This window comes from Theobroma cacao, chromosome 6, assembly GCF_053813885.1.
Source record: "Theobroma cacao isolate CCN51 chromosome 6, ASM5381388v1, whole genome shotgun sequence".
NCBI classification, from domain to species: Eukaryota; Viridiplantae; Streptophyta; class Magnoliopsida; order Malvales; family Malvaceae; genus Theobroma; species Theobroma cacao.
The window spans coordinates 186,755-209,236 of record NC_142644.1 but is presented as its reverse complement, the minus strand read 5'-3'; the positions used below and the strand labels follow the sequence as shown (position 1 = coordinate 209,236).

The following is a 22,482-nucleotide window of genomic DNA, read 5'->3' as shown; positions in this document are numbered from 1 at the left end:
CTCCCAAACATGCAAAGATGTTGAAATCTATAAAATGATGAGAATTAATAGAACGAGTACAACCACTCAGTAAGTAACTGACATCTCATCAGCTGGATTAAGTATGCTCAAAACGTTTAGGCCAAAACTATTAATACACATATAAGTATCAAAACAGAATTTTGGTAATCTCATTCAAAATCATGTATTTCAAAATTTTACTTTCAAATAGCAAAAGTCAATATAATTTCACTTCAGATAACATAGCTAACAAAATTTTGAAACTTTCAGATAATAGAACAAAACATAATTTCACACTAATTTCAAATTTTATCGGTCTTCTGTAACATGCTACAACCACATTTAATCCTTGTGGCATAGCTTAGAATCAGAACCACAATTAACCCCAGTGGCACGAGTCAGAATTAGAACCACAATTAATCCTAGTGGCATGTGTCAAAAGTATATCAGAAGAAACTATTGATTGCACTGAACAGATATCACAAATACCATTATTCTGTAACTTGTGGTCTAGTTAAGAGATTGATTTCTAATCACAAAATATATGTTGATAGGGCCAACATTTAACCCCTATTGGTAGGGTTAAAGCATAGCCATACTAAGAGACAAAATGAAAACAAATATTTTTAGATTACCTAAATTTTACAAAATAATATATTCACTTTCTCAAAACATATCTCATGCATATAAAAAACATAATTGTTTCAAAGTAAATATTCATAAAGATAGTCATATATGCATACATTGATAAAAATCATGTTCTAGAACAAAATTGAAATCATATTTCAAAATTTAGTATAGAGATCACATTTACTTACATATATTAGCATGCTCACCTGATTTAACAAACCATTAGACAAAATATCATAGACAAGTACAAAAATCACATTGAGACTAATTTTAAGAGTGTAAGAACACCGAAGGAATATCAATAACATATTTGATTCATTAAATCAAAACCAAAAGACAAAGAATCAGAATCCTCTTGAAACCTATTAATTTAAAATTCACAAAGTTAGTAACCAACACTACAAACTTATCAAAATGAATCATGACTCCTTACTAGTTATTTTAAGGCATTTAGGATATAGCATCTCTTTCGCTAATCAACACTAATTTTGATTAAAAATAAAAATTGATCTTCTTTAATAATTTATAAATACATAAAACATTCAAAACTTAAAAACTCATAAGTTGAAATTAGTAACAAATATAAGATTTAATAGAAACCATCAAATGCTAATTAAATCTTGACTTTTGAATATTGTTAACAAATTTTTCAAAATCTGTCAATTCAAAAATAATTTTTCAAATAAATATTTATTCATAAAAAAATTAAGTAAAATTCAAATAGTTTAAATTTTTGAAGTTTTTATCAAAATAAGTCGAATATATGTCAAGAATAATTTTTTAAAATAATTAAAAATGAGTTTTTATAAATTTTAAAATTTCAAATTTTTATGACCATCTGACTTACTTCGAGCATTTATAACTCTTAACCTAAATTGTTTGCAGTCATAAAATTAAAACAAAATTGAAGTATTCATGTCACACTATAACATTAAAATTAGTTTTGATGAAAAAAATTGTAAATTTCCCAAGTTACAGAAACCAAAAGTGTAAAATTATCACAGACTTACCCAGATTTTTGAATTTTTAGATTCAAGTAGCCAACTTTGAACCTTCAGTTCTCTTAACACAAAAAGCCCCTAATCGAGATATTGACACCAAATTAAATAGAACATTTCATACTACAAAAGCCCTAAAAAAATGACTCAAAACATTTTCGAAATGTGGAGTTCTAGTGACTCAAAGTTAGGTCATCAAAACTATTAAAAAAAGCTTTCTATTCAACTTTAAAAATTCATATCTTCCTAACCACAGAGTCAAACGATATGTTATAAAGACCATTAAAAAAAATCTTTTCTAGACCTTTCCATTGGTACTTATCATGCCCCCGAAAAGTCATTGAAATAGAATTGAATTTGAACGAAAGTAAAAGAAACATAAACTAAACTTAGGGATTTTTATTTCGATCTATGCAAAAATATAATTTTCATAAGTTAAAAACTGATTGTAACTAAATCACTACTTTTTTTAATAGATTTTTTCTTTTTTTGCCTTCTTCTTCTTCTTTCAGATTATTTTCTCTCAAATGGTCTTCTTTTTTTGACTGTTTTTCTTTAACATGATAAAGAAAACTGTCTTTTTAACTTCCTTTATCTATTTTTCTTTCAAACGTGATAATTAAAGTTGTGTTAACCTCCTCTCTACACTTTTCTCTTAAACGTAGTAAATAATATGATATAATATAACTAATATTAACTAAAATACTTTATTTGCTTTAAGAGCCCTTCTTTTTTTTTTTTTTTTTATAAACCCAAAGGTCATATCCATAATTATAAAAAGTTGGACTTATGTTATAGTTATTTATTTAATATAGACTATAACTTAGTAATTATTAATTCTTTTATATAATTAATTAAGTAGGATAATTTTGAGGGATATTACATACTCCCCCACTTAATAGAATTTGGTCCCTAAATTCAAAATTCCATAAACTTCAAATCTTGTCCAACGTTTAAGCAAATAGTACATACATTCCTCATTTAAAGAATTCATCTCCGTAATCTAAAAATATTCTATCAAAACTTCACATGATCTTGTATCCAGTAGCCAATTCAACATAATTATAAATCTAAATCTTATATAGCCAACTAATCAAACATCCGAAAACTTAAAATCTCAATTCTTATCCAAAGCAAGATGCAATTACAAAAGTACTAAACTTTTTAGAACTCTATAGACTCCAAATATGCAAATTCAAAAATCTCAATCTTGGCTAGGCAACATAACTCCAATACAATTCAAATTTTATACAATTCATCTTCCTTACTAATGGGATCAAAACAACAAAACACCATAATTTCTCAACCTAATTACATTTTCAAAATATCTTCAATATCAGAATCAATAATCATACACCATCAATATACAAATCACTCAATCTCTATTTTCTTATATCTCTATCGCTAGCTATGTTACCGAAAATCTTTATTTTAACCAAATCATGCTTCCACTGCGCACTCTGTTACTTCATTCAATATAACTTCAAAAACAGCAAAATATACTTTCATAACATTATTTTTCACAACTATAATAACAAGTGCAAGAATCTCTTCCAAAAAGAAATCTTCAATTCACATAAAGTAATTAGGACCACATACCACCTCAAATCTATAACTTAAGAAATCCTCTGATAACCTCAAATATATCACATACTAATTTCAAATTTTTTTTTAGCTATCAGAGTACTTTTTAACAGTTAAATCATCCCTAAACTTTGATAAAATTATGCCGAGGTAATACATCACACCCACAAGTTTTTTTTAACAGAATATTCTTGATAAATTTAATCATCATGAATCTATGACAAAATAAAATCAATGCACTAAATCATATTGATAAATCTTATATCATACATTTTAAATATTAATCTTTAACTGTTCAAGTCATCTTCAAAATTCGAATATTATTTTCTTCTAATTTCATAGATCGACTATCATATGACAACTAAACATTCCATAAAGCTTATAAGTATCAACCTATCCAAGCTTTTCTTATATCAAATATATCATTATCAACTCTCAAAATCAAAATCTAAAAATCTATACACCCAATTTTTGTATCATAAGGAAAATTCTTATATATAGATTTTCAACCACTATAAACTCCAACTAATCGAATTCATATCAAAAGCAAACTTATAACCACCAATTAAAAGCATCACCTAATCTAATAGATTTTCTTATATTCTTCAAAATTGAAACCATAATCAAGATTTCCAATATAAAATATATATAATTATTAATTAGTCTTACCACAATACGGAATCATATTCAATGCATTTGTAACATATCAGACTTTCTTAACAACACATATTTCAGTAGTTCAGAATGCTAAATAAAAATTCAACTTCTATATTACAACCTTTCTATAATCATGACCTTAGTTTTTATATACAAAATCATGACAAAAACTCATATCATGATGAACGATGTTCTCTAATAAACATAATATAAATGAATCTCATATTGTACTTTAAGTTGTACTGCAGTCACAATTCACAAATTAATCACATTAACCACAAGTAAATTCATAGTAATCAAAAAGAAATTTAATGATCAATCCTTAAATCTTGCACAATGTCAATTCTCAACATCAAGCTTATATACTTTTCCAATAAAACAAACCATTCAAGTAGATCAAATATCCTCTTTTAATCATCATAATGCTAATTCTTCACATATGCAAGATTGAAAACAATCACCAAACAAGGCAATTCACAACATTAATACCAATACATACCTTAAGATTTCAAAATATCATATCTTGTCAACTTTGATATTTAATACTTAAACTCCAATAAAGTATATTAAAATCATGATCAAATATTCACTTTACATCCATAAGAATACTTTAAAAATCTCAATAAGTCAAAAATCTAATTTCAATTCCATAGTGTCTTCAAACATCAAATTTTTTTTTCACAATAACCTTGAGCTTAAAATATCTAACTTATTGCAATTCATACTAAAATCACTTCAACTTATAGACATTGCATGACTGTTTATCTACTTAACAAATCTTTTTCCTCACCACTAATTTCTTTATCCTTATCATAGATTTCCAAAACCATCTATCTTATCAAGATTCATTCTGAAATCACATCAACTTATAAATGTAACATTACTGTTCATCAAATTAATCAATCCTTTTCTTACCATAGATCTCTTTTTCCTCACCATTGATTTTCGAATTCATTTTCTAATTATCAATTAAACTTTTTATCTAAATATCAATTCAACTAAAGATTCCAAAACCCATAGTTCATTAACCTAAACTCTAATACCACTTAATCTGTCATGCCCTAGACTCAAGGTTTTAGGACATAACAGACTCCACGTACTTATGAAACAAATCCCATAAGCATGTAAGGCAACAAATATCATGCTAAACAAATGTACTATCTTCACACTCTCTTCAAAATTTACACTTTACAAATTCTCCAGTCTCCAAATATAATATTAAAATATAATTTTTCAAAAGATACACATTTCTCATTTAGTTAACATCTACTTAACAAACTAAAAATTGAATACTCATATCAAAGCTTATAATTATCCAAGGGTATACGTTAATCTTGCTAACCAAAACTCTTGCCAAGCAAGTATAACTCCCAAACATGCAAAGATATTGAAATTTGTAAAATCATGAGAATTAGTGGAATGAGTACAACCACTAAGCAAATAACTGACATCCTATCAGCCGGATTAAGCATGCTAAAAAAATTTAGGCTGAAACTATTAATACACATATAAGTATCAAAACAAAATTTTGGGTAATCTCATTCAGAATCATATATTTCAAAATTTTGCTTTAAAATAATAAAAGTCAATATAATTTCACTTCAGATAACATAGCTAACAAAATTTTGAAACTTTTAGATAATATAACAAAACATAATTCACACTAATTTCATATTTTATTGATCTCCTGTAACATGTTATGACCACATTTAACGCCTGTGGCATGATAAGAAATAAAACCACAATTTACCTAGTGGCACAAGTCAAAATCAGAACCATAATTAAATTCAATGGCACGGGTTGGAAGTATATCAAAACCAATCATTGGCTGCACTAAACAGGTATCACAAATACCACTATTCTGTAATTGGTGGTGAGGTTGGGAGATCGATCTCTAATCACAGAATGCATGTCAACATGACCAACATTTAACCCCATTGGTAGAGTCAGAGCATAATCATACTAGGAAATAAAACGGAAACATATATTTTTAAATTATCCAAATTTTACAAAATAATGTATTCATTTTGTCAAAACATATCTCATGCATATCAAAAACATAATTGTTTCAAACTCAATATTCACAAAGATAGTCATATATGCATACATTAATAAAAATCATATTCCAGAACAAAATTGAAATCATATTTCAAAATTCAGCATAGAGATCATATTTACTTACATTTATTAGCATGCTCACCCAATTTAACAAACCATAGGACAAAATATTATACACAAGTGTAAAAATCACATTGTGGCTAATTTTAAGTGTGTGAAAATACTGAAAAAATATCAGTCACTAATTTGATTCGTTAAATCAAAACCAAAAGACAAAGAATTAGAATCCTCTTGAAGCCTGTTAATTCAAAATATTCAAAGTTAGTAACCAACACTGCTAACTTATCAAAACGAACTATGACTCCTTAGTTATTCTAAAGCATTTAGGGTGTAGCATCTCTTTCGCTAATCAAAACTAATTTTGATTAAAACTAAAAATTGATTTTCTTTAATAATTTATAAATACATAAAAACATTCAAAACTTAGAAGCTCAAAAGTTGAAATCAGTAACACATATGAGGTTTGATGGAAATACATCAAATGCTAATTAAATCTTGACTCTTGAATATTGTTAACAAAATTTTCGAAATCTGTCAATTTAAAAATAATTTTTTAAATAAACATTTATTAATAAAAAAATTAATTAAAATCAAATAACTTAAATTTTTGAATTTTCTATCAAAATAAGTTGAATATAGGTCAAGAATAATTTTTGAAATAATTAAAAATGAATTTTTACAAATTTTGAAATTTTAGATTTTCATAACCATCTGACTTACTTCGAGCACTTATAACTCTTGACTCGAATTGTTTTTAGTCATAAAATCAAAACCAAATTGAAGTATTCATGTCACACCATAACATTAAAATTAGTTTTGATAAAAAAGATTGAAAAATTCCCAAGTTACAAAAGCCAAAAGTTTAAAAATTATCATAGACTTGCTTAAATTTCTCAATTTCCAGATTCGAGTAGCCAACTTTGAACCATTGACACAGAAAGCTCCTAATCGAACCATTGACACCGAATTAAAGAGCACATTTTATACTACAAAAGCCCTTTAAAAACGACTCCAAGCCTTTTTGGAATGTGAAATTCTGGTGACTCAAAGTTGGGTTATCAATATTATTAAAAATGAATTTTTAGTCAACTTTAAAAATTCATATATTTCTAATTAAGAGGTCAAACGAGATGCTACAAAGAGCATTAGAAATATCTTTTCAAGATCTTTTCGTTGGTACCTATTATGCCTCGGAAAGTCACCAAAATAGTATTGAATTTGGGCAAAAGTGAAAGAAATATAAACTAATCTTAGGGATTTTTATTTCGAACTATGCAAAAATATAATTTTCATAAGTTAAAACCTGATTGTATCTAAATCACTGCTTTCTTGAATAGATTTTTCCTTTTTCTGCCTTCTTCTTCTCTCGGATTAATTTCTCTCAAATGATCTTCTTTTTTTTATTGTTTTCCTGTAACGTGATAATGAAAATTGTATTTTAACCTCCTCTATCTACTTTTCTCTTAAATGTGGTAATTAAAGTTATGTTAACCTCCTTTATCTATTTGTTTTTAAACGTGGTAAATAACGTGATATATTATAACTACCATTAACTAAAACACTTTATATGCTTTAAGAGCCATTCTTTTATTTTTTTTTATAAACTCAAAAGTCATATATGTAATTATAAAAAGTTAAACTTATATTATACTTATTTAATTAATATAGATTATAATTTAGTAGTTATTAATTCTTTTATATAATTAATTAAGTAAGATATTTTTAAGGGATATTACTCTTCAACGCTGGCACGGGTCGCCACTCACCACGGAAGAGATTTTGCATCATTCTTTTGCACTTGTCACCAAATTCATATTGGTAGGTGTTTCTTTCTCAACCGACCCTTTTTCCTCTATTGTAAAAAACAAAGTTCGCCATCTATAAAATTTTAGGTTATGCAGATTTGTATATGAGTTTTTAAATAAAATTATAAACTAAAGTCCTTTTTAAAAGTATTAATGAATAATAGTTATATATGTAGAATATAAAAAATAATTCATATTTTTGTTTACTATTACCTTAAAAATTAGTCAAAAGGTGGGCCTAATATTCTTATTGGGCTTGTAATTCGGCATAGATTAGATCAACAGTATCGGCTTGGCCACCCTTTTCAGCACGAGGCATTTTTATATTTCTATTAATAACACACGTTGGATTGACCAGGACCGGATGGGCTGGAGCCCAATTAATTTATGCAATAACATTCCACGTCACCATCTTCTTCAACTGTTTGTTAACTGTTCAACAAAAATTGAAAATTGAAAATTGAAATGATTGATTTGTCTAATTTATTGTAATTAATATTGCTATAAAATGAATTAAATCCAAATGAAACATATAACTATAAATATATATTCATATCTACTAGTATTGTTTTTACGTTATTCAAAGCTTTAATGGTCGACTCCGATTGGGATTCTCTTGTCAGATAAAAAAAAACAAATCATTTTCAAATCAAATCATCAACCAGACCAGTTTCCATCCTAATCAAATTAATCATTATTTCTCTTTGTTCCCTTTTGTTATTGCTTCCAAATCCGATCGACATCAAGTGCGAATTCGTTGTTTTGTTTGCTTTATTTATACAATTGCAGTAGTAGAATAATAGTTTTATTCTGGATCTGGAAAGACAAAGGAAAGGAGATTTTGGAATCTCCATTGTATATGAATTGAATGAATAGATTCGAGTGGTGAGTGGCGAAAAAAGAAAAGAAGCAAAGCATTTTGGAATTTCCGCAATTCATTCATTCAAGAAAAAAAAAAAAAAGAAATTATGCCCAGAGGCAGAGGAGAAGATGGAGAGAGGCACATGGGTTTGCTGAAACTGGTGCAAGTTCTCTCATTTTTGGTGGTTTTCGTGGCTGGGATTATCATTGGCTTAGCCACCAGCTCTCACATAAACACCTATTTCTCTTCCCAAGCGCAGGCGCAGCTGTTTTCTACTTCCACAGCCACTTCGTTTCGTGTGTCCAGCGGCACCACCAAAGCCAATTGCAGCCAGAAAGTGGATTGCTTCAGCATGGATGCCTTCCTTCATCCAACCAATTTGAGCCATAAAATGTCGGATGAGGAGTTATTTTGGAGAGCTTCCATGGCGCCTTACAAAAATGAATTCCCATTTCCTAGGGTGCCAAAGGTGGCCTTCATGTTTCTGACCAGAGGGCCTTTGCCTTTGCTGCCTTTATGGGAGAGGTTTTTCAAGGGCCATGAAAAGTATTTCTCCATTTATCTCCACACTCCTCCTGCCTATCACCTCAATGTCTCCTCTCACTCTCCTTTCTATGGCAGACAGATCCCTAGTCAGGTACCTGCTATTCACACCTTGTCCCTTTTCATTTGTCATTTCCTTCTTCATTTTTTGCTACTACAAGATTAGTTCACAACTTTTTACAAAACTTGTTTATGGAAACCAGGTTTGAGGTTGTTTATGTTGATTGTATTACATCATGACAGACAGATGCTTAAATTCCTGTTATAAAGCTCTAGCTCTGCTTCTTTGAAACTTAGGGAAACAACTGATTCATACCCAAAATTAATGAATATACCCTGAGGACTTTGCGTGCCCTGCCTTGCCTTTTACCAATCAACTTGGATACAAGTTGGCTCGTTATGTTATTTACCTGCTGAGACAGGTCAAAATTGTTAGACAACAGTGAGGGTCAAGGAGGAGAAGGGGATGTGAGATTCAGATTCAGTTCTTATTGCTTGTGAATTGTGTCGGACAGTTGGGAAATTATAATGCTTTCTTGAGTGTTGTTTTTTTTTTTAATTCTTTCTTGATTGTTTTTAAACTGTGAACAATGATGACAATCTCATGCATAATAAAGGTTGGATGAGCCTTATGAATTATTTAGCTATTCACAGATTGTATAAGGTGTTTATATTCTGGACATAAGTATTCCATGTGCCATTCTTATATTTTCAATTTCAAAGTTTTTAAATTTTCACTTTCTTTTTATTATTAGACGCGCCTGAACCTGATTGTTCACTTAGATGTTGACTCTTGTTTTAGCTTATTAATTCTTCTTACAAATAATATCCTCAAAAGTCATTTTAAGAGTTTGGATGCTGAAGTCTGTTGTGGAATCTATTTTAAATATGTTTAGATCTGTCCAAACAATGAGTCTGTCGCTCTTCCACCACTTTTCCTCAGAGTGGTAGATCTCAGGATAGTGCCAAGTTTGAAGCTTCATATCCAAAGTCTATCAAAACCTTTAAATCTATGTTGTAAAGCAAGAAAAATCTTTTTTAGTCCTTACAAAACATAATAATATAGGGGGAAGAAATTTCATTGCTGCCTGTAGTTATATATAAGTTGACACGGGACCTTACCTATTGGGTAGTTGAGACCACCATATCGAATTGGGTGGGCTAAATTTTCCTGGAGTTTCATTGCCATGTCATGGTTTTTGGTCAATCTTCACTCTCCTTTTCTCCTTTTTCCCCGTCCATTCTCTTTTTCATCTTAAATCCACTTCTTAGCTCAATTTTATTCCATTCCTGATCCTCCTTCCATCCTCTCATTGATCAAGCCTCACTGCCCAAGCACCCCTTCCTTAATTCCTTAGCCATGGTGATGGGAAAGAAAGAAAACAGTAAGAACATGCAGAATGACAAGCTTTTCCAACTGGTCAAGTTGGTGTCATCACAGTTGTATAATTTTTATTGCTTTCAGATCATCAAGGAAGGTGTAAATAACATTGCTCTGGATCATTGCCTGCACTGACATATGACCCTGTTGCCTCCTAACCTGTCCACCTGTATTGTGTTTTATTCCTTCTATTTGTGCCATAACCTTGCTCAGAAGTAAGTCCTTTGTTTGGGTTAGCTAGTAGTTTAGAGAGAGGGGGAGAGGGGAGACAGGAGAGAGAGAGGTGAGAATATCTGTTTTATGTGTCATAACAGATCAATGGCAAACATTGTTGTAAATATTCACTAAACACACAGATGAATGCAAAAGATGCAATGAACTAGGACAGGTAAATCAACATTGCACATGAATTTTATTTCGAAATTACTTCCCTCATCTTAAATACTCAATTTTTTCACATTTAGTCTGCCATTTCCGATCAAAGTATGTTTCCTTTATTTCATGAACCGTTTTTCTTCTTTTTAGAATGTGGAATGGGGGACTGTTTTACTGGCCGATGCAGAGAGGCGCCTTCTAGCAAATGCACTGCTTGACTTCTCAAATGAGCGATTTGTTCTTCTTTCTGAGAGCTGCATCCCAGTCTATAACTTCCCAACTGTCTACAAGTATCTCATTGGTTCTACCTACAGTTTTGTTGAGTCATATGATGATCCCTCCCGCTATGGTCGTGGCCGCTACAGCCGCAAGATGCTTCCTGACATTAAGCTCTATCAATGGCGAAAAGGATCTCAATGGTTTGAGATGCACCGTTTAGTTGCCATTTACATTATTTCAGACACCAAATACTACACCCTTTTCAGGAAGTATTGTAGGCCTGCTTGCTATCCAGATGAGCATTACATTCCAACTTTCCTGAACATGTTCCATGGATCTTTGAATGCAAACCGGAGCGTGACTTGGGTTGACTGGTCAATGGGGGGTCCTCATCCAGCAATGCATGGGGGAGCTAATATCACGGAGGGTTTTATACAAGCCATAAGGAAAAATGGGACACTTTGTTCATATAATGAGGAGCAAACATCTGCGTGTTATCTCTTTGCTCGGAAGTTTGCTCCTAGTGCATTGGAGTCTTTGCTCAACCTCAGCTCGACAGTGATGGAGTTTTGAGAGATTAATTTAGGGAAGGATTGAAATTCTTTTTTATCCTCAATTATCATTCATTCTTAAAGTTTTGGGATCTTTAGTTCTTACAGGGCTTTTGTCATAGTCATCCAATTTTGATCTTTATTTTGGCTCAAATTGTACAGATAGGTTCAGCAGGCAGGAAAATTGCTGGTTGCAGAAATTTTGGAGGATTATAGATAAATTTAATTTTTTGGTTTTCTTTGGAGGATAATAGAACAGAGAAAAGCATTATGATAGAAATGCTACGGGATTTGATTCCTGAAGTGTTCATGGCATTGAGAAAGAAAATAACTGCTATTCATTTCTGATGTGTATGATTCCGAATAATATAGTTTTATTTTTTGCTATTCATCTGATTTGGTTCTGTTACTTGTGGCCCTTTAAAGTAGTGGCAGTAAACCATCTCTTAATTAGGTTTGAGGAAAATGGAATTTTAACAATGATTGCAAATGCAAATCCTCAATATTTGATCATCCTTTGAATAAGCTTTGTTTACCGGAAAGGATTTAATTTTAGTTGAATAATCAATCGGTTAGTGAGTAAACTCATAGGTTTAAAATACAAATGATATGGAGATAGTAAATAACTAAATTTTTAGATATTTGAGTTTGAGGGGGATAGCCAATCCGAGCTAGTAGAAAACTTGGGAGCTCAAGGCCAAGTCAAGTTGCTGATTACCCACCGGGAATTATGGGTGATTCTAGCGAGGCAAAGAGTCCTAAAACTCAAAACACCATAACCAGTTAATTGGAACAATAGTCTTGATGCATTAGAGCTGATTTCCAGTTGACATTATCCTACATAAGCAGTTTAAATTCTGGAAAAGATACATTAGAGCTGATTTCGAGTTGCCTATGTTACTGCTGACCATGATTTGTTCCAAATACCTTCATATAATTGCAACTACTTTTTCCCTATTCTCCATTTGTGATATAATGCTGCTGCTGTGATTATGCACAAAGGCTTTCAAGTGGTTACATGGTTCAACTTACGTGTAAAAGCACCCAAAAAAAAAAAAAAGCATTTCGTGAATTACAGTTATCACCAATTTACATATTTTGCTGGAAAACACCAATGTATTTGCTGCTTCCTCTACAAAAAGCAGCACCTCGTTTAGTGTATACCCTCCTTAAAGGGACCAGAATCGTTTAATAGTTTCATAACCAGCCTAACCTGCAAATGAAGGGTTCGAATTTACAAACATCAAGTTACCACTAGCAACTGCAAAAAAAAGCTAGAGCTTCCATGAAGTAATGCAAGTAATTGGCTATTCTTGAAACAAAGCTTCAGAGGGAGAAAGAGTTGTGGATGGATTGCAAAAGATGAATTAACTTGAACTGTGACAATTCTAGGATGGATAAATTACATGGAGGTTCTTTCTAGACAAGCGTACTGTTTGTAGGAGTCAGTTACCATTTTGATTTTGATATATATGTAACACGCTAAGAAATTATTTCAAGGTATCATTGTGTGTATATGTACCTGACATGATTCTCGCTCCAGAAAGTCCTCTATGGCCTTCCTGAAACCTTCATCCATAAGGTAATGACAGCTATAAGTTGTCACGGGCACATAACCTCGCTGAATCTTATGCTCACCTTGAGCTCCTGCCTCTACTGTGCTCAGATTCAATTCAATAGCTGCTTCAATCGCCTGCAGTGGCAAAACAATGCATAAATCTATAATCATGCCATGAGGAAGAAAAAGAGAATGCTATAGTACAACCAGTTGTTGGTAATCCTTTGAGAAAGAAAAGCCAAATGCCATTGTATAAACAAAAGTTGAGAAGCAAGACGTACAACCCATTTTTGGGATTCTAAAGGTCGAGAACATAGTGGTTGAACTTGAAAATTTACAGTCTGAGTTGGTGATGGTCGAAGCAAAAGAGGAGTTTATTGAAGAGTTGCCTAGTGAAGATCCTTCTGTTGATTTTATTCTTCCAGTTCTGGAAATCACCTATGGCTATCAATGAGCATTTTCCTATTGACTTTGTTATTTCAAGAGTGAGATGTTTAAGTTGTTTTACTGAAAATGCTTGTAAGACAAGAGAAATTCATAGTTGAAATTTATATTCTTTTGAATCTTGCCAGAACCTTCTAGTTGAATATTTCAAAACTTGAGGTCAAATTTTCTCCAACAAGGTGAGAATGATGCAGGATGATAAGATGTTAGTTGAACAATTAAATTTTTCATGGATTGTAATTCTAAAATTGCAGTTCATGGTTTAGTTAAAGAGTCTGCTTTTGGTTTAACATGGTTCCAGATTGTACTTAATGTAAAATGTTTTAGGTAATTGAATCCTAATAAAAGAACCTTTTTTTCTACTAACTTTTTCAGGTTTGTTTTTTTTTATTCTCTTTTTTCTTAAACATGTAGATCTGAACCTGATAATAACAGGCTTCAAAATGCAAGCTCGGATAGTGGACTTGAGGGTGACATCCCCATAAACGTCCAAATAAAGTATCTCCTCCAATGAGATTTAGAGCTCCTGCCACAACTTCATCCCCTTCTTCAGCAACTACAAGTAACACTTGATCTCCCATCTTTGATCCCATCTCGTGAAAAAAATCTCCTGTTAGATAAGGACTACCCCACCTATAAAATTGACAGTACACTTCAGGCAGCTCATAGAATAGGACAACAGAAAGAAATCTAAGATATGTTCATCAACATTATATACAGTTACTTAAATTTCTATGAAAAGCCAAAAGGAGGTTTGAGATTAGGATCAAACTTGTTAGCAGTAGTATTTCTGTAGAACTTGTAAAAGGAATCCCAGTGACTGGCCTGCCAAGACAGCCATAAAAAATAAAAGTAATACATGCAACTGCTGCCGTCTGTATAATTGTAGTGAAAGAAGTGAATAATTAAAGTCCCATTATGTTGCTGCAACAATTTATTCAGTATAACAGCTCAAAAAAGAACAAATTAATCATTACTTGGAATAAATTCATACTGCTTGAAAGGGTAAACACAAAACAGAACACATTAATTCAAGCATATGTAAATAATATGTATGTACAAACACGTGTGTAAGCGCGCATGGTCATGCACATAAAAGAAATTAAATTGGATGATCTGCAAGAAAATTCCAAACTCTACTTTCTTTCAATGACATTCAACACATGCATTGACATATAGATACAGATGACCTTCTGTCCTAACCAAGCAATGCAAATTTAAAAGTATAACCGCCAGTTTTCTTTTGCAAACTGAGTAACATTTGTCATTGATCCACATGGAAAGGATCAGCAAAACTATAGAACATGCTCAAGGGTCTATCACATGCATAATTGAAGAAATAGTTAAATATTTGCATATATGTTTGGAAATATTGGTCGGTTGAATTAATGACATCTACCTTTATTTCATAGCCTCTAAGCCGTTTCATAGTCAAGTTCTGTGCAGAAATCTGCAAATAGAAAAGTTCACTCAGATAAAAGCAAATAAGCAAGAAGGATGTCCTTCAATGAAGCAACTATCTGAGCATGTTACCATATGTTTCTGACACAAATAGAGAACCTCCTCATAACAGGCAAATAGAAGGCAGCAAACAAATGCACCTACAATTTGACTTCATTCTATGACATTGAAACTGCAATATTTTATTGAAAGAGTTTTGCAGATTTAGAAATAATACATATCTATGGAAATATCATTTTCATGTTTTCTAGCTGCTATCCATACCAGATAGAATTTACATCCCTTGATAGAAATATAAAGTCACTTAGAGCTTTCACAAGTGGTCTATGTGGTGTACCCCAAAATGCAATTGCCATAACAGCAAATTCAGTTACAGCTAGAGACTAAAATTTATAATGCTAGAGGGGATTCATTTAAGCAATAAAGAGAGCGCAAAACATGGATGCAATCATCAGTATCAACACCATCATATGCAAAGTATCGGGTTTTACGCATATTCTAGCTTGATAATTATTTGAAGTATGTAAAAATGTACTAGTTAAAAACTACTAACATAATGTGAATCTTAGTAAAGTCTTAATGAGTTCTAAATGCTCCAATTCATATCAACTCAAGAAGATTTCATGCAAAATGTCAAAGTTTGCCATTTAAGATTTAAGTACACAGTTATTAAGTTAAACTATTTGGAAAAAGATACAGACCTTCTTGCGCTCTTGACGAATATTTTTCCTTTTACTTTGCTTCATATCCATTAGGAACTCATCAAAACTGTAGTGCAAAGACATAATTTACAGTATTTTTATAATTATACATAAATATGAAACAAAAGAAATATTTCTGTGAACTAGAACAGAAGATATTAGTTATTAAATAACAAAAAAAGCTTCAACTTGACATAATAAACGAACACAACAAATACCATATCACAGGAATTTTCCTCCATTGATTATCTTTATTTCTCATATCTTCTCTTGATGCAGCTTTTTCTATAACATATTGCTTTGTTCAATACTTATTTAATTACTTACATTTCTACGATGGAATGTCAAGTTCTAACTGTTATTTGTCTATCTCTTAGGAAACATGGCAGATGAAAGTTTAATTTCTTTAATTTCTTTCTTTGATTGATATTTTTTTATTTATGAGAATATATGGAAATCAGCCAATTACACAAGTGAGGATTCATGCCAAGATTTCAACATTAAGTCAAATATAGAGAAAAAAAGAACAATTGATATAGATTGCAGCAGTGTACTTAACTACAGAAGGACATTTTATCATAACTAAGAAACAGTTCAGTCAGGACTCACCATTTATAGTTGCGATTCTTCCAGTGGTACTGCATTCCAATCCTTTGTAAGAATCCTTTATCCTTCAATTTTTCCCACTCGGTTTCAGATGGAAAGGTAATGTGCAGAGAGGAAACTTGAGACTGTCAAAAGAGATTAAATTGCATTAAGGGGGTAGCATATTGGAATTTAAAAACAAGATCTTTATTCTTGTGGTTGCAAGAAAAAAATAACTCGCACAGTGCAAAAGAAAGAACAAAAACAGAAGGTTGAACGTGGAGGCCTCATATTGCAATATGGCTTAATATTTAATTAAACTGTGCAACAAACAGTTGTCATGGTGCTCTGCATTGCTTTAGATAGTCTTGGTTGTCTTGTTCATGCAGATCTCTTCCTCCTATAATTTTCCCATTATGCCCCATTCATTAATAGCATTTAACTGCTTGTTTCAAATATTTTTCCTCTATTCTTCTATCCTGTGGGTCGGTCTAGGCAAAGGCCATCTGCCAATGGAAGCAGGTAGTTGCATTGGCTCTTTGAGTTCTCTGGAACTGTAAGGTAGTTTTTCCATATTTAAGGCAATCTGCAGCTTCAGCAAACTGGCATAATATCTCCTAACCATTTTTACTTTAGGGCTCTCCTTCAACATTTCCAATCTAATATCAAAATTTGGAATAGCACAATGACAATGATGGTGTTTCTTAGAACTAGAATGGTCACATTGATTCCTATCACATTAACAAGACCAAGTTTTAACTAACCAGGCCCACTAGAACTCCAGAATAATTTCTCTGGCATGTTTGACAAAAATTTGTATCTGAGTACACATTTAGAAAATGTTGGCCCATTGGAAAGTTCATGATTTGCAAGAAAATTGATAGATCTGCATTTTTTTTTATTAAAACTGGATAATTGGATTCTGGTATAAATATGATTTGGTTGATGCAGAACGGAAAATATATAAATCCATCATTGTACCTCAAAAAAGAGGAAAGAAAGACGAAAGGCTCAATCTTATACCAATTATCCTTGAGTATCTCATGAATGTGAGAAACAACACAAAATGCTTTATGAGCAAAACAAATGATTGGATATGGTTTGGCATGCAAACTTGTGATAAGTAATGCACTCAGCAAAAGAATGATGCGATTCCTCCACTACCTTGGCTGTCAGATCCTTCAGAGCAGAGACTATAATGTCAAAAACTTGATCTTTGAATGAAGTATTGCGGATTAAAATCCTAGGCCCAGTCACTGGAGTGAAAGGCACACAACATTGGAACTTTGGGTAATATCTTGATCCAAAACTATAGTAGGCATCTGCCCAAGAATGATCAAAAACAAATTCACCGTAGGAATGGCTGCAAATCCACATTAGAAAAGATGAGAAAATGGCCAACCAATGAAGTAGGTAAACAAAAAATTTTAAGAAATATAGTATAGAAACTGCATTAGCATGTTCAATACGGACAGCATAATAGATGCTAAACCTTTTAAGATAGAGTGGAACAACACCTAAAATATTTTCAGATTCATCATTAGCAACGACATGGCTTGGCATCCATCCTGTTTCCTGAAAATTTTTACATAAAAACTTTAAAAAATATGGAGTTTAAGCTTATGTGTCTCAATTATTTAACTAAAGGTCTCAATTATTTAACTAAAGGTGACAGAGCCGAGCTGCATATTTCTCACATATAAAGGAATAATTCCTTGTGACAGTTACAATGTAGGATAAATGGGCCAACAACAAGAAAGACAAAATATAGCTCATGCAATCCCCAGTAATGCATGCACCATTACTCTAAAATGAATCGCTGCAAGAACAGCAGTGTACTTTAAAGAGTTATTAAATCATTGTGCGGGTGAATGGGGGAGTGGGAAATGGCCTGAATGCATGTTTAAATGCAGTACTAACTCATAACTCAACTATGAACAGGATACTTGCAGGTATGAACTTTCTGAACTGATTCATGGCATACCCATACAGATAAAGAATTTTTTTCATCACTTTAATTAGTTACTTGATGTAAACAATGACATTTATTTTCCTTCACGTAAAAAACCAATTCAACTTGAACTTGCTCAGTTATCTTATACAGATACCACACAGTTTCCAAATAAACATGGTGCGATGCAGATAGGTCACACAGTAACCTCATTTTGAATTGCATTCACAATTGGAAATGAAGAAGAAAATTAATGAGCCTAAATTAAAAAAAAGACAGGGCCTGCATTCCAATATGATGGTCAAACGGCATTATAGTAAAAATGGACAAAGAACTTATTAAGCATTTACAGAGCTATGATCCTTAACCTTCACTGCACAACCTGTTTCCTCCAAACTTGAAAGGAAACCATGAGTAAGAAATGGATTAAACTTCTCAGGACCTGTAGCGTCCAGAGTGCACGCATCCCATTCATGTGGTGAAACCTCCATGATTGAAGAAATAATAGAGACCGATATCTTCTTGCCTCTTGCCTGGTTCCCCGTAGCTTCCTGAAGTTAGAAATAATAAGTTGACGTTAGCTGCAGTACCAGGTGCTTGATACTACTACGTAAAGAAAATTCCGACTTATTTAGTTTCTACAAGATGTCAGATAAGAACACCTCTGTTCCTGCCCCTATCAAAGTGAAATCCCCCAATGAAGAATCTAAAGGTTGAGACTTCACAGATTTCTTAGATCCCCAAAATAGTGCAGTGACTCTAGATGCCTGCGTTGAGATTTCAAAGCTTTGTGAAGATACTGACTTCCCCTGCAATTTCAATAAACAAATGGACCTAATGTATCAGTAAATTCATCAATGGACCTAATGTAATGCGGCAAGAAAATTAGGAGATGGTGGGAGCAAAATAAACTTGGTAATGTTCTTATCAATTGGAATAACCATTTTCTTAACCAAAATGATGTGGCATAAGTGCATGCTCTATAAAGGTTCTTGGCCTCTTAATTGGAACCTTCCTTGACCTAAAGAATAAATTTTTAAGAAACACAAATCTTTCAAGACCATGGAAACTGAGAAAACGTACTTGGCAATGCCTTAGAATACTAGAGACCAAGAGTCTTTCGAGAGCTTGCACTATTGGAAATGCTTTAGCATACTAGAGCATCCCTTGCCAATAGAGCTTTTGTAGTCAACGAGGCATCAACAAAACCCTTATTACTAGGCAAATGTAGCCTAAAGTTATCACTAATGGAAAAAAGGAAAAACTATAAAAGAACATAATTCCATGGGAACTGCAGCTGATCAAATCCCAGAAAGAAACAGTTAGTGAGCCAAATTGGATAGCATGTTCTATCCTAATCTCTTCTTATTGACGAAAAAGGCAAAAGAAAATATGGAACAAATTATCATCAAATTCAAACCTCTAACATGCGAATACTATAATGAAGTAAATGATGGATGGGCAGCTCTGCTTGTCTTTCTTATTGAAGAATTTAATGATCACTCAGCAAACTACAACTAGCAGCCAACAATTTTACAACCAGACTAATTCAATGACATGAAATATATATATATAGAAGGCGAAAAACCACTCCAATTAAAATAAAGGAGAATGAAACTTACAAAGCTGGAAGGAAATTGGCCAATAAATGGCGAAGGCTTGCAGTAGCTGAGTACTGCTGCTGCTGCCATGCCCGCTCCCACACTCTCAACGCTCGACTTCTAACTTGTACCTCACTTCGCCTTTGCCAATAAGAAATATCCATCCATTTAATTATCATATATGTATATATTAAATAAATAAGGTTATTTTGCTGACGCGTGGTAGCCTTCACCAACATACATTTTCTTTATTTTTTTTTCTCTCCTTTTTGATCTCATGGCGGGGATATAATGCGGGAGGAAGGCGGAATGGAGCTGCGATGGCGATTTACTCTTGTCTGACTTAACTGGATTTTTGAGTCGATTTTAAGGTTTCCAATATCAGTTTTAGAGTTTCACTAAACTAATTTTGGGGTTTCAAAAAACCGGTTCTAAGGTTTCAGAAAATCGATTTTAGGGTACCACTAAACTCGAAATATGTATCCGAGATTCGAAGTATGAGACACGACACTCGTCACTGCTTTCCTATTTTATAAGTCAAGTATCAATACTTTCACTTTTAAGGACTGATATGTTCTCCTTTGTTTCATCACTTTCTAGCCTTCGATCTAACACAAGAGGCACTCTTAATCCCTTAAACATTTAATACCATCATCATATATTTATCAACTACAATTAACACCGGATCGAACCTTCTTGGATCTATAACAACATAAAATCCTCAATCATTCGAATTTAGGATATTTTGGTAAGCATTTTGCGCACCACTTTCCCTATCATATTACAAGAGTCATGCACTTTGTGGAATGGATGCTTGGGACGACGTGATGAAACATGCAACGGGAAACATTAAGTCATGAAATCAGGACGTGTGGGGCACGTATACAAGACGTACTAAAGCATTTGATCAAAACGTGATGGAGCACGTGATCAAGACATGTTGAGGTGTGTAATTCATATATCATGGTATGAGATGTTATGACATGTGAGTGACATGCATACGTACTTAATATTCAGGTATCATCATTCACTATTTCCACACAACACATGTGAAGGTATGCATTAAGACATGCTAAGCATGTAGTTTGCGAAAAGGTATCAAGACATAGTAAGTATGTTGAAAAATAAATTGTCTAAAAAATTAGAATCAAGAAAACTCTATTCAAATGTCTTAAGACAATAGAATCAGGAAAACCTTGTTCAAAATAATGGAAACAAAAAATCCCTACTCAAAAGAATGGAATAAAGGAAACCTTGTTTAGTTTTACACTAAAACATAAAATAACTATTTATAGAGATAGTCCATCCTAAACCTACTTGTAATATAAGTAAAATAAATAAAGAAGTATTCTAATCTTAGACTTTCTTGGAGTGCATGTAAAGTAAAAAGATAATAAAGTAAATGTCTTAAAAACTAGACTTACTTTTTATGTAAGCAAAGCAATTAACAAGTAAAGAAAATTTAAATATGAAAAGTATTCTAATTGCCTTAGAATCATTTACTGGCTGCTACTCTTCTTAACAACTATCAGACCCCTTTCATGCAAGTTGTCTTGTGAACGTGGACAGTTGGTGCGCATCTGTTTGTGTTGGCCTTATGCGTACAGTTCTCTTGCGTGTGGCCCATATCCTAAGTTAATTCTCCTTGACTCCCCTTTAAGTTGGAGCATGAAGATTGGAAATGCCCACCTTGCCCAGTAAAGTTTGAAATTGCTCTTGACCAAATGCCTTGTCAGGGAGCATTTTGAGGTATCAAAAAATTCATATAATGGCGTCAAAGTGTGGTTGTCTTGAGTTGTGTATAAATTGACTCAAGATGTGTAACTAATATTCGGACATGTGATCATGAGATAAAGTAATATGCCAATGAGACGTTTATACTATTTGGGATCATCATAAAGTTGTCCCAAATCAAGATCAAGTTTATGTTGTTGATCCATAGATGAGGAAGTTAGTTTGCAACTCAGTGCTTTCAATGTGTGTGGCTCATGCATGCTCATTGTGCATGTGCGACACTTAGGTGTGCAATCTTTTTGCACTTTTATTGCTCGTGCTACAAGGCTCGTCTAGGTGCAGCTTGTTGGTGCTGCTTGACTTTGCAAGTGTGTAGGGTGTCTGAAAACAATCGATGGTGGCCCGATGTTGATTGTTGATGGATCCCCAAGTGATGTCGCCCTAGGGCTAATTTGTGTCTTTGTGGTTTTGTGGGTTTGTTTAAAGTAGCTTCTTGTTGGTTGTCTCGAGAACACTTCTAACTCTAGATGATTAGACAAATGTAAGTAGAATGGGGTTTTGGTATCAATTGTGATGTTTACATATTCGTAGCAAGCAACAAACCTTCTTTAGAAAGTGAGTTTATGAGCCATGATTTTGTCACAACGTTGTATTGGATCTAAGATTGGAACTGCCCAGAATTGACATCAAGTTTTGCTATCGATCCATCCTTGGAAAATATTAG

At 32.5% G+C, this 22,482-nt stretch overlaps 2 protein-coding genes across 3 annotated transcripts; one reads left to right on the top strand and one right to left on the bottom strand.

Moving 5' to 3' along the window:
• The first annotated feature begins 8,358 nt into the window (after window positions 1–8,358).
• Window positions 8,359–12,114, top strand: LOC18595031 (Core-2/I-branching beta-1,6-N-acetylglucosaminyltransferase family protein). The gene is made up of 2 exons (XM_007022788.3): window positions 8,359–9,291; window positions 11,104–12,114. Exons 1-2 carry the CDS (start codon window positions 8,761–8,763, stop codon window positions 11,743–11,745), a joined length of 1,173 nt encoding a protein of 390 aa, XP_007022850.1. The 5' UTR covers window positions 8,359–8,760; the 3' UTR covers window positions 11,746–12,114.
• A 522-nt stretch (window positions 12,115–12,636) lies between these two features.
• On the bottom strand, window positions 12,637–20,518 carry LOC18595030 (acyl-CoA). Of its 2 annotated transcripts, XM_007022785.3 has the most exons (12): window positions 20,046–20,206; window positions 19,086–19,232; window positions 18,792–18,974; window positions 17,965–18,047; window positions 17,637–17,835; window positions 16,497–16,618; window positions 15,888–15,954; window positions 15,125–15,175; window positions 14,498–14,550; window positions 14,148–14,358; window positions 13,246–13,416; window positions 12,637–12,936 (listed from the first exon to the last, which is right to left on the bottom strand). In XM_007022785.3, exons 1-12 carry the CDS (start codon window positions 20,112–20,114, stop codon window positions 12,877–12,879), a joined length of 1,416 nt encoding a protein of 471 aa, XP_007022847.2. In that variant the 5' UTR covers window positions 20,115–20,206; the 3' UTR covers window positions 12,637–12,876. The 2 variants fall into 2 exon arrangements, with proteins under 2 accessions (XP_007022847.2, XP_088663702.1); XM_088807576.1 differs by lacking the exon at window positions 19,086–19,232 and having other exon boundaries at window positions 20,046–20,518.
• Between the last annotated feature and the right edge of the window lie 1,964 nt (window positions 20,519–22,482).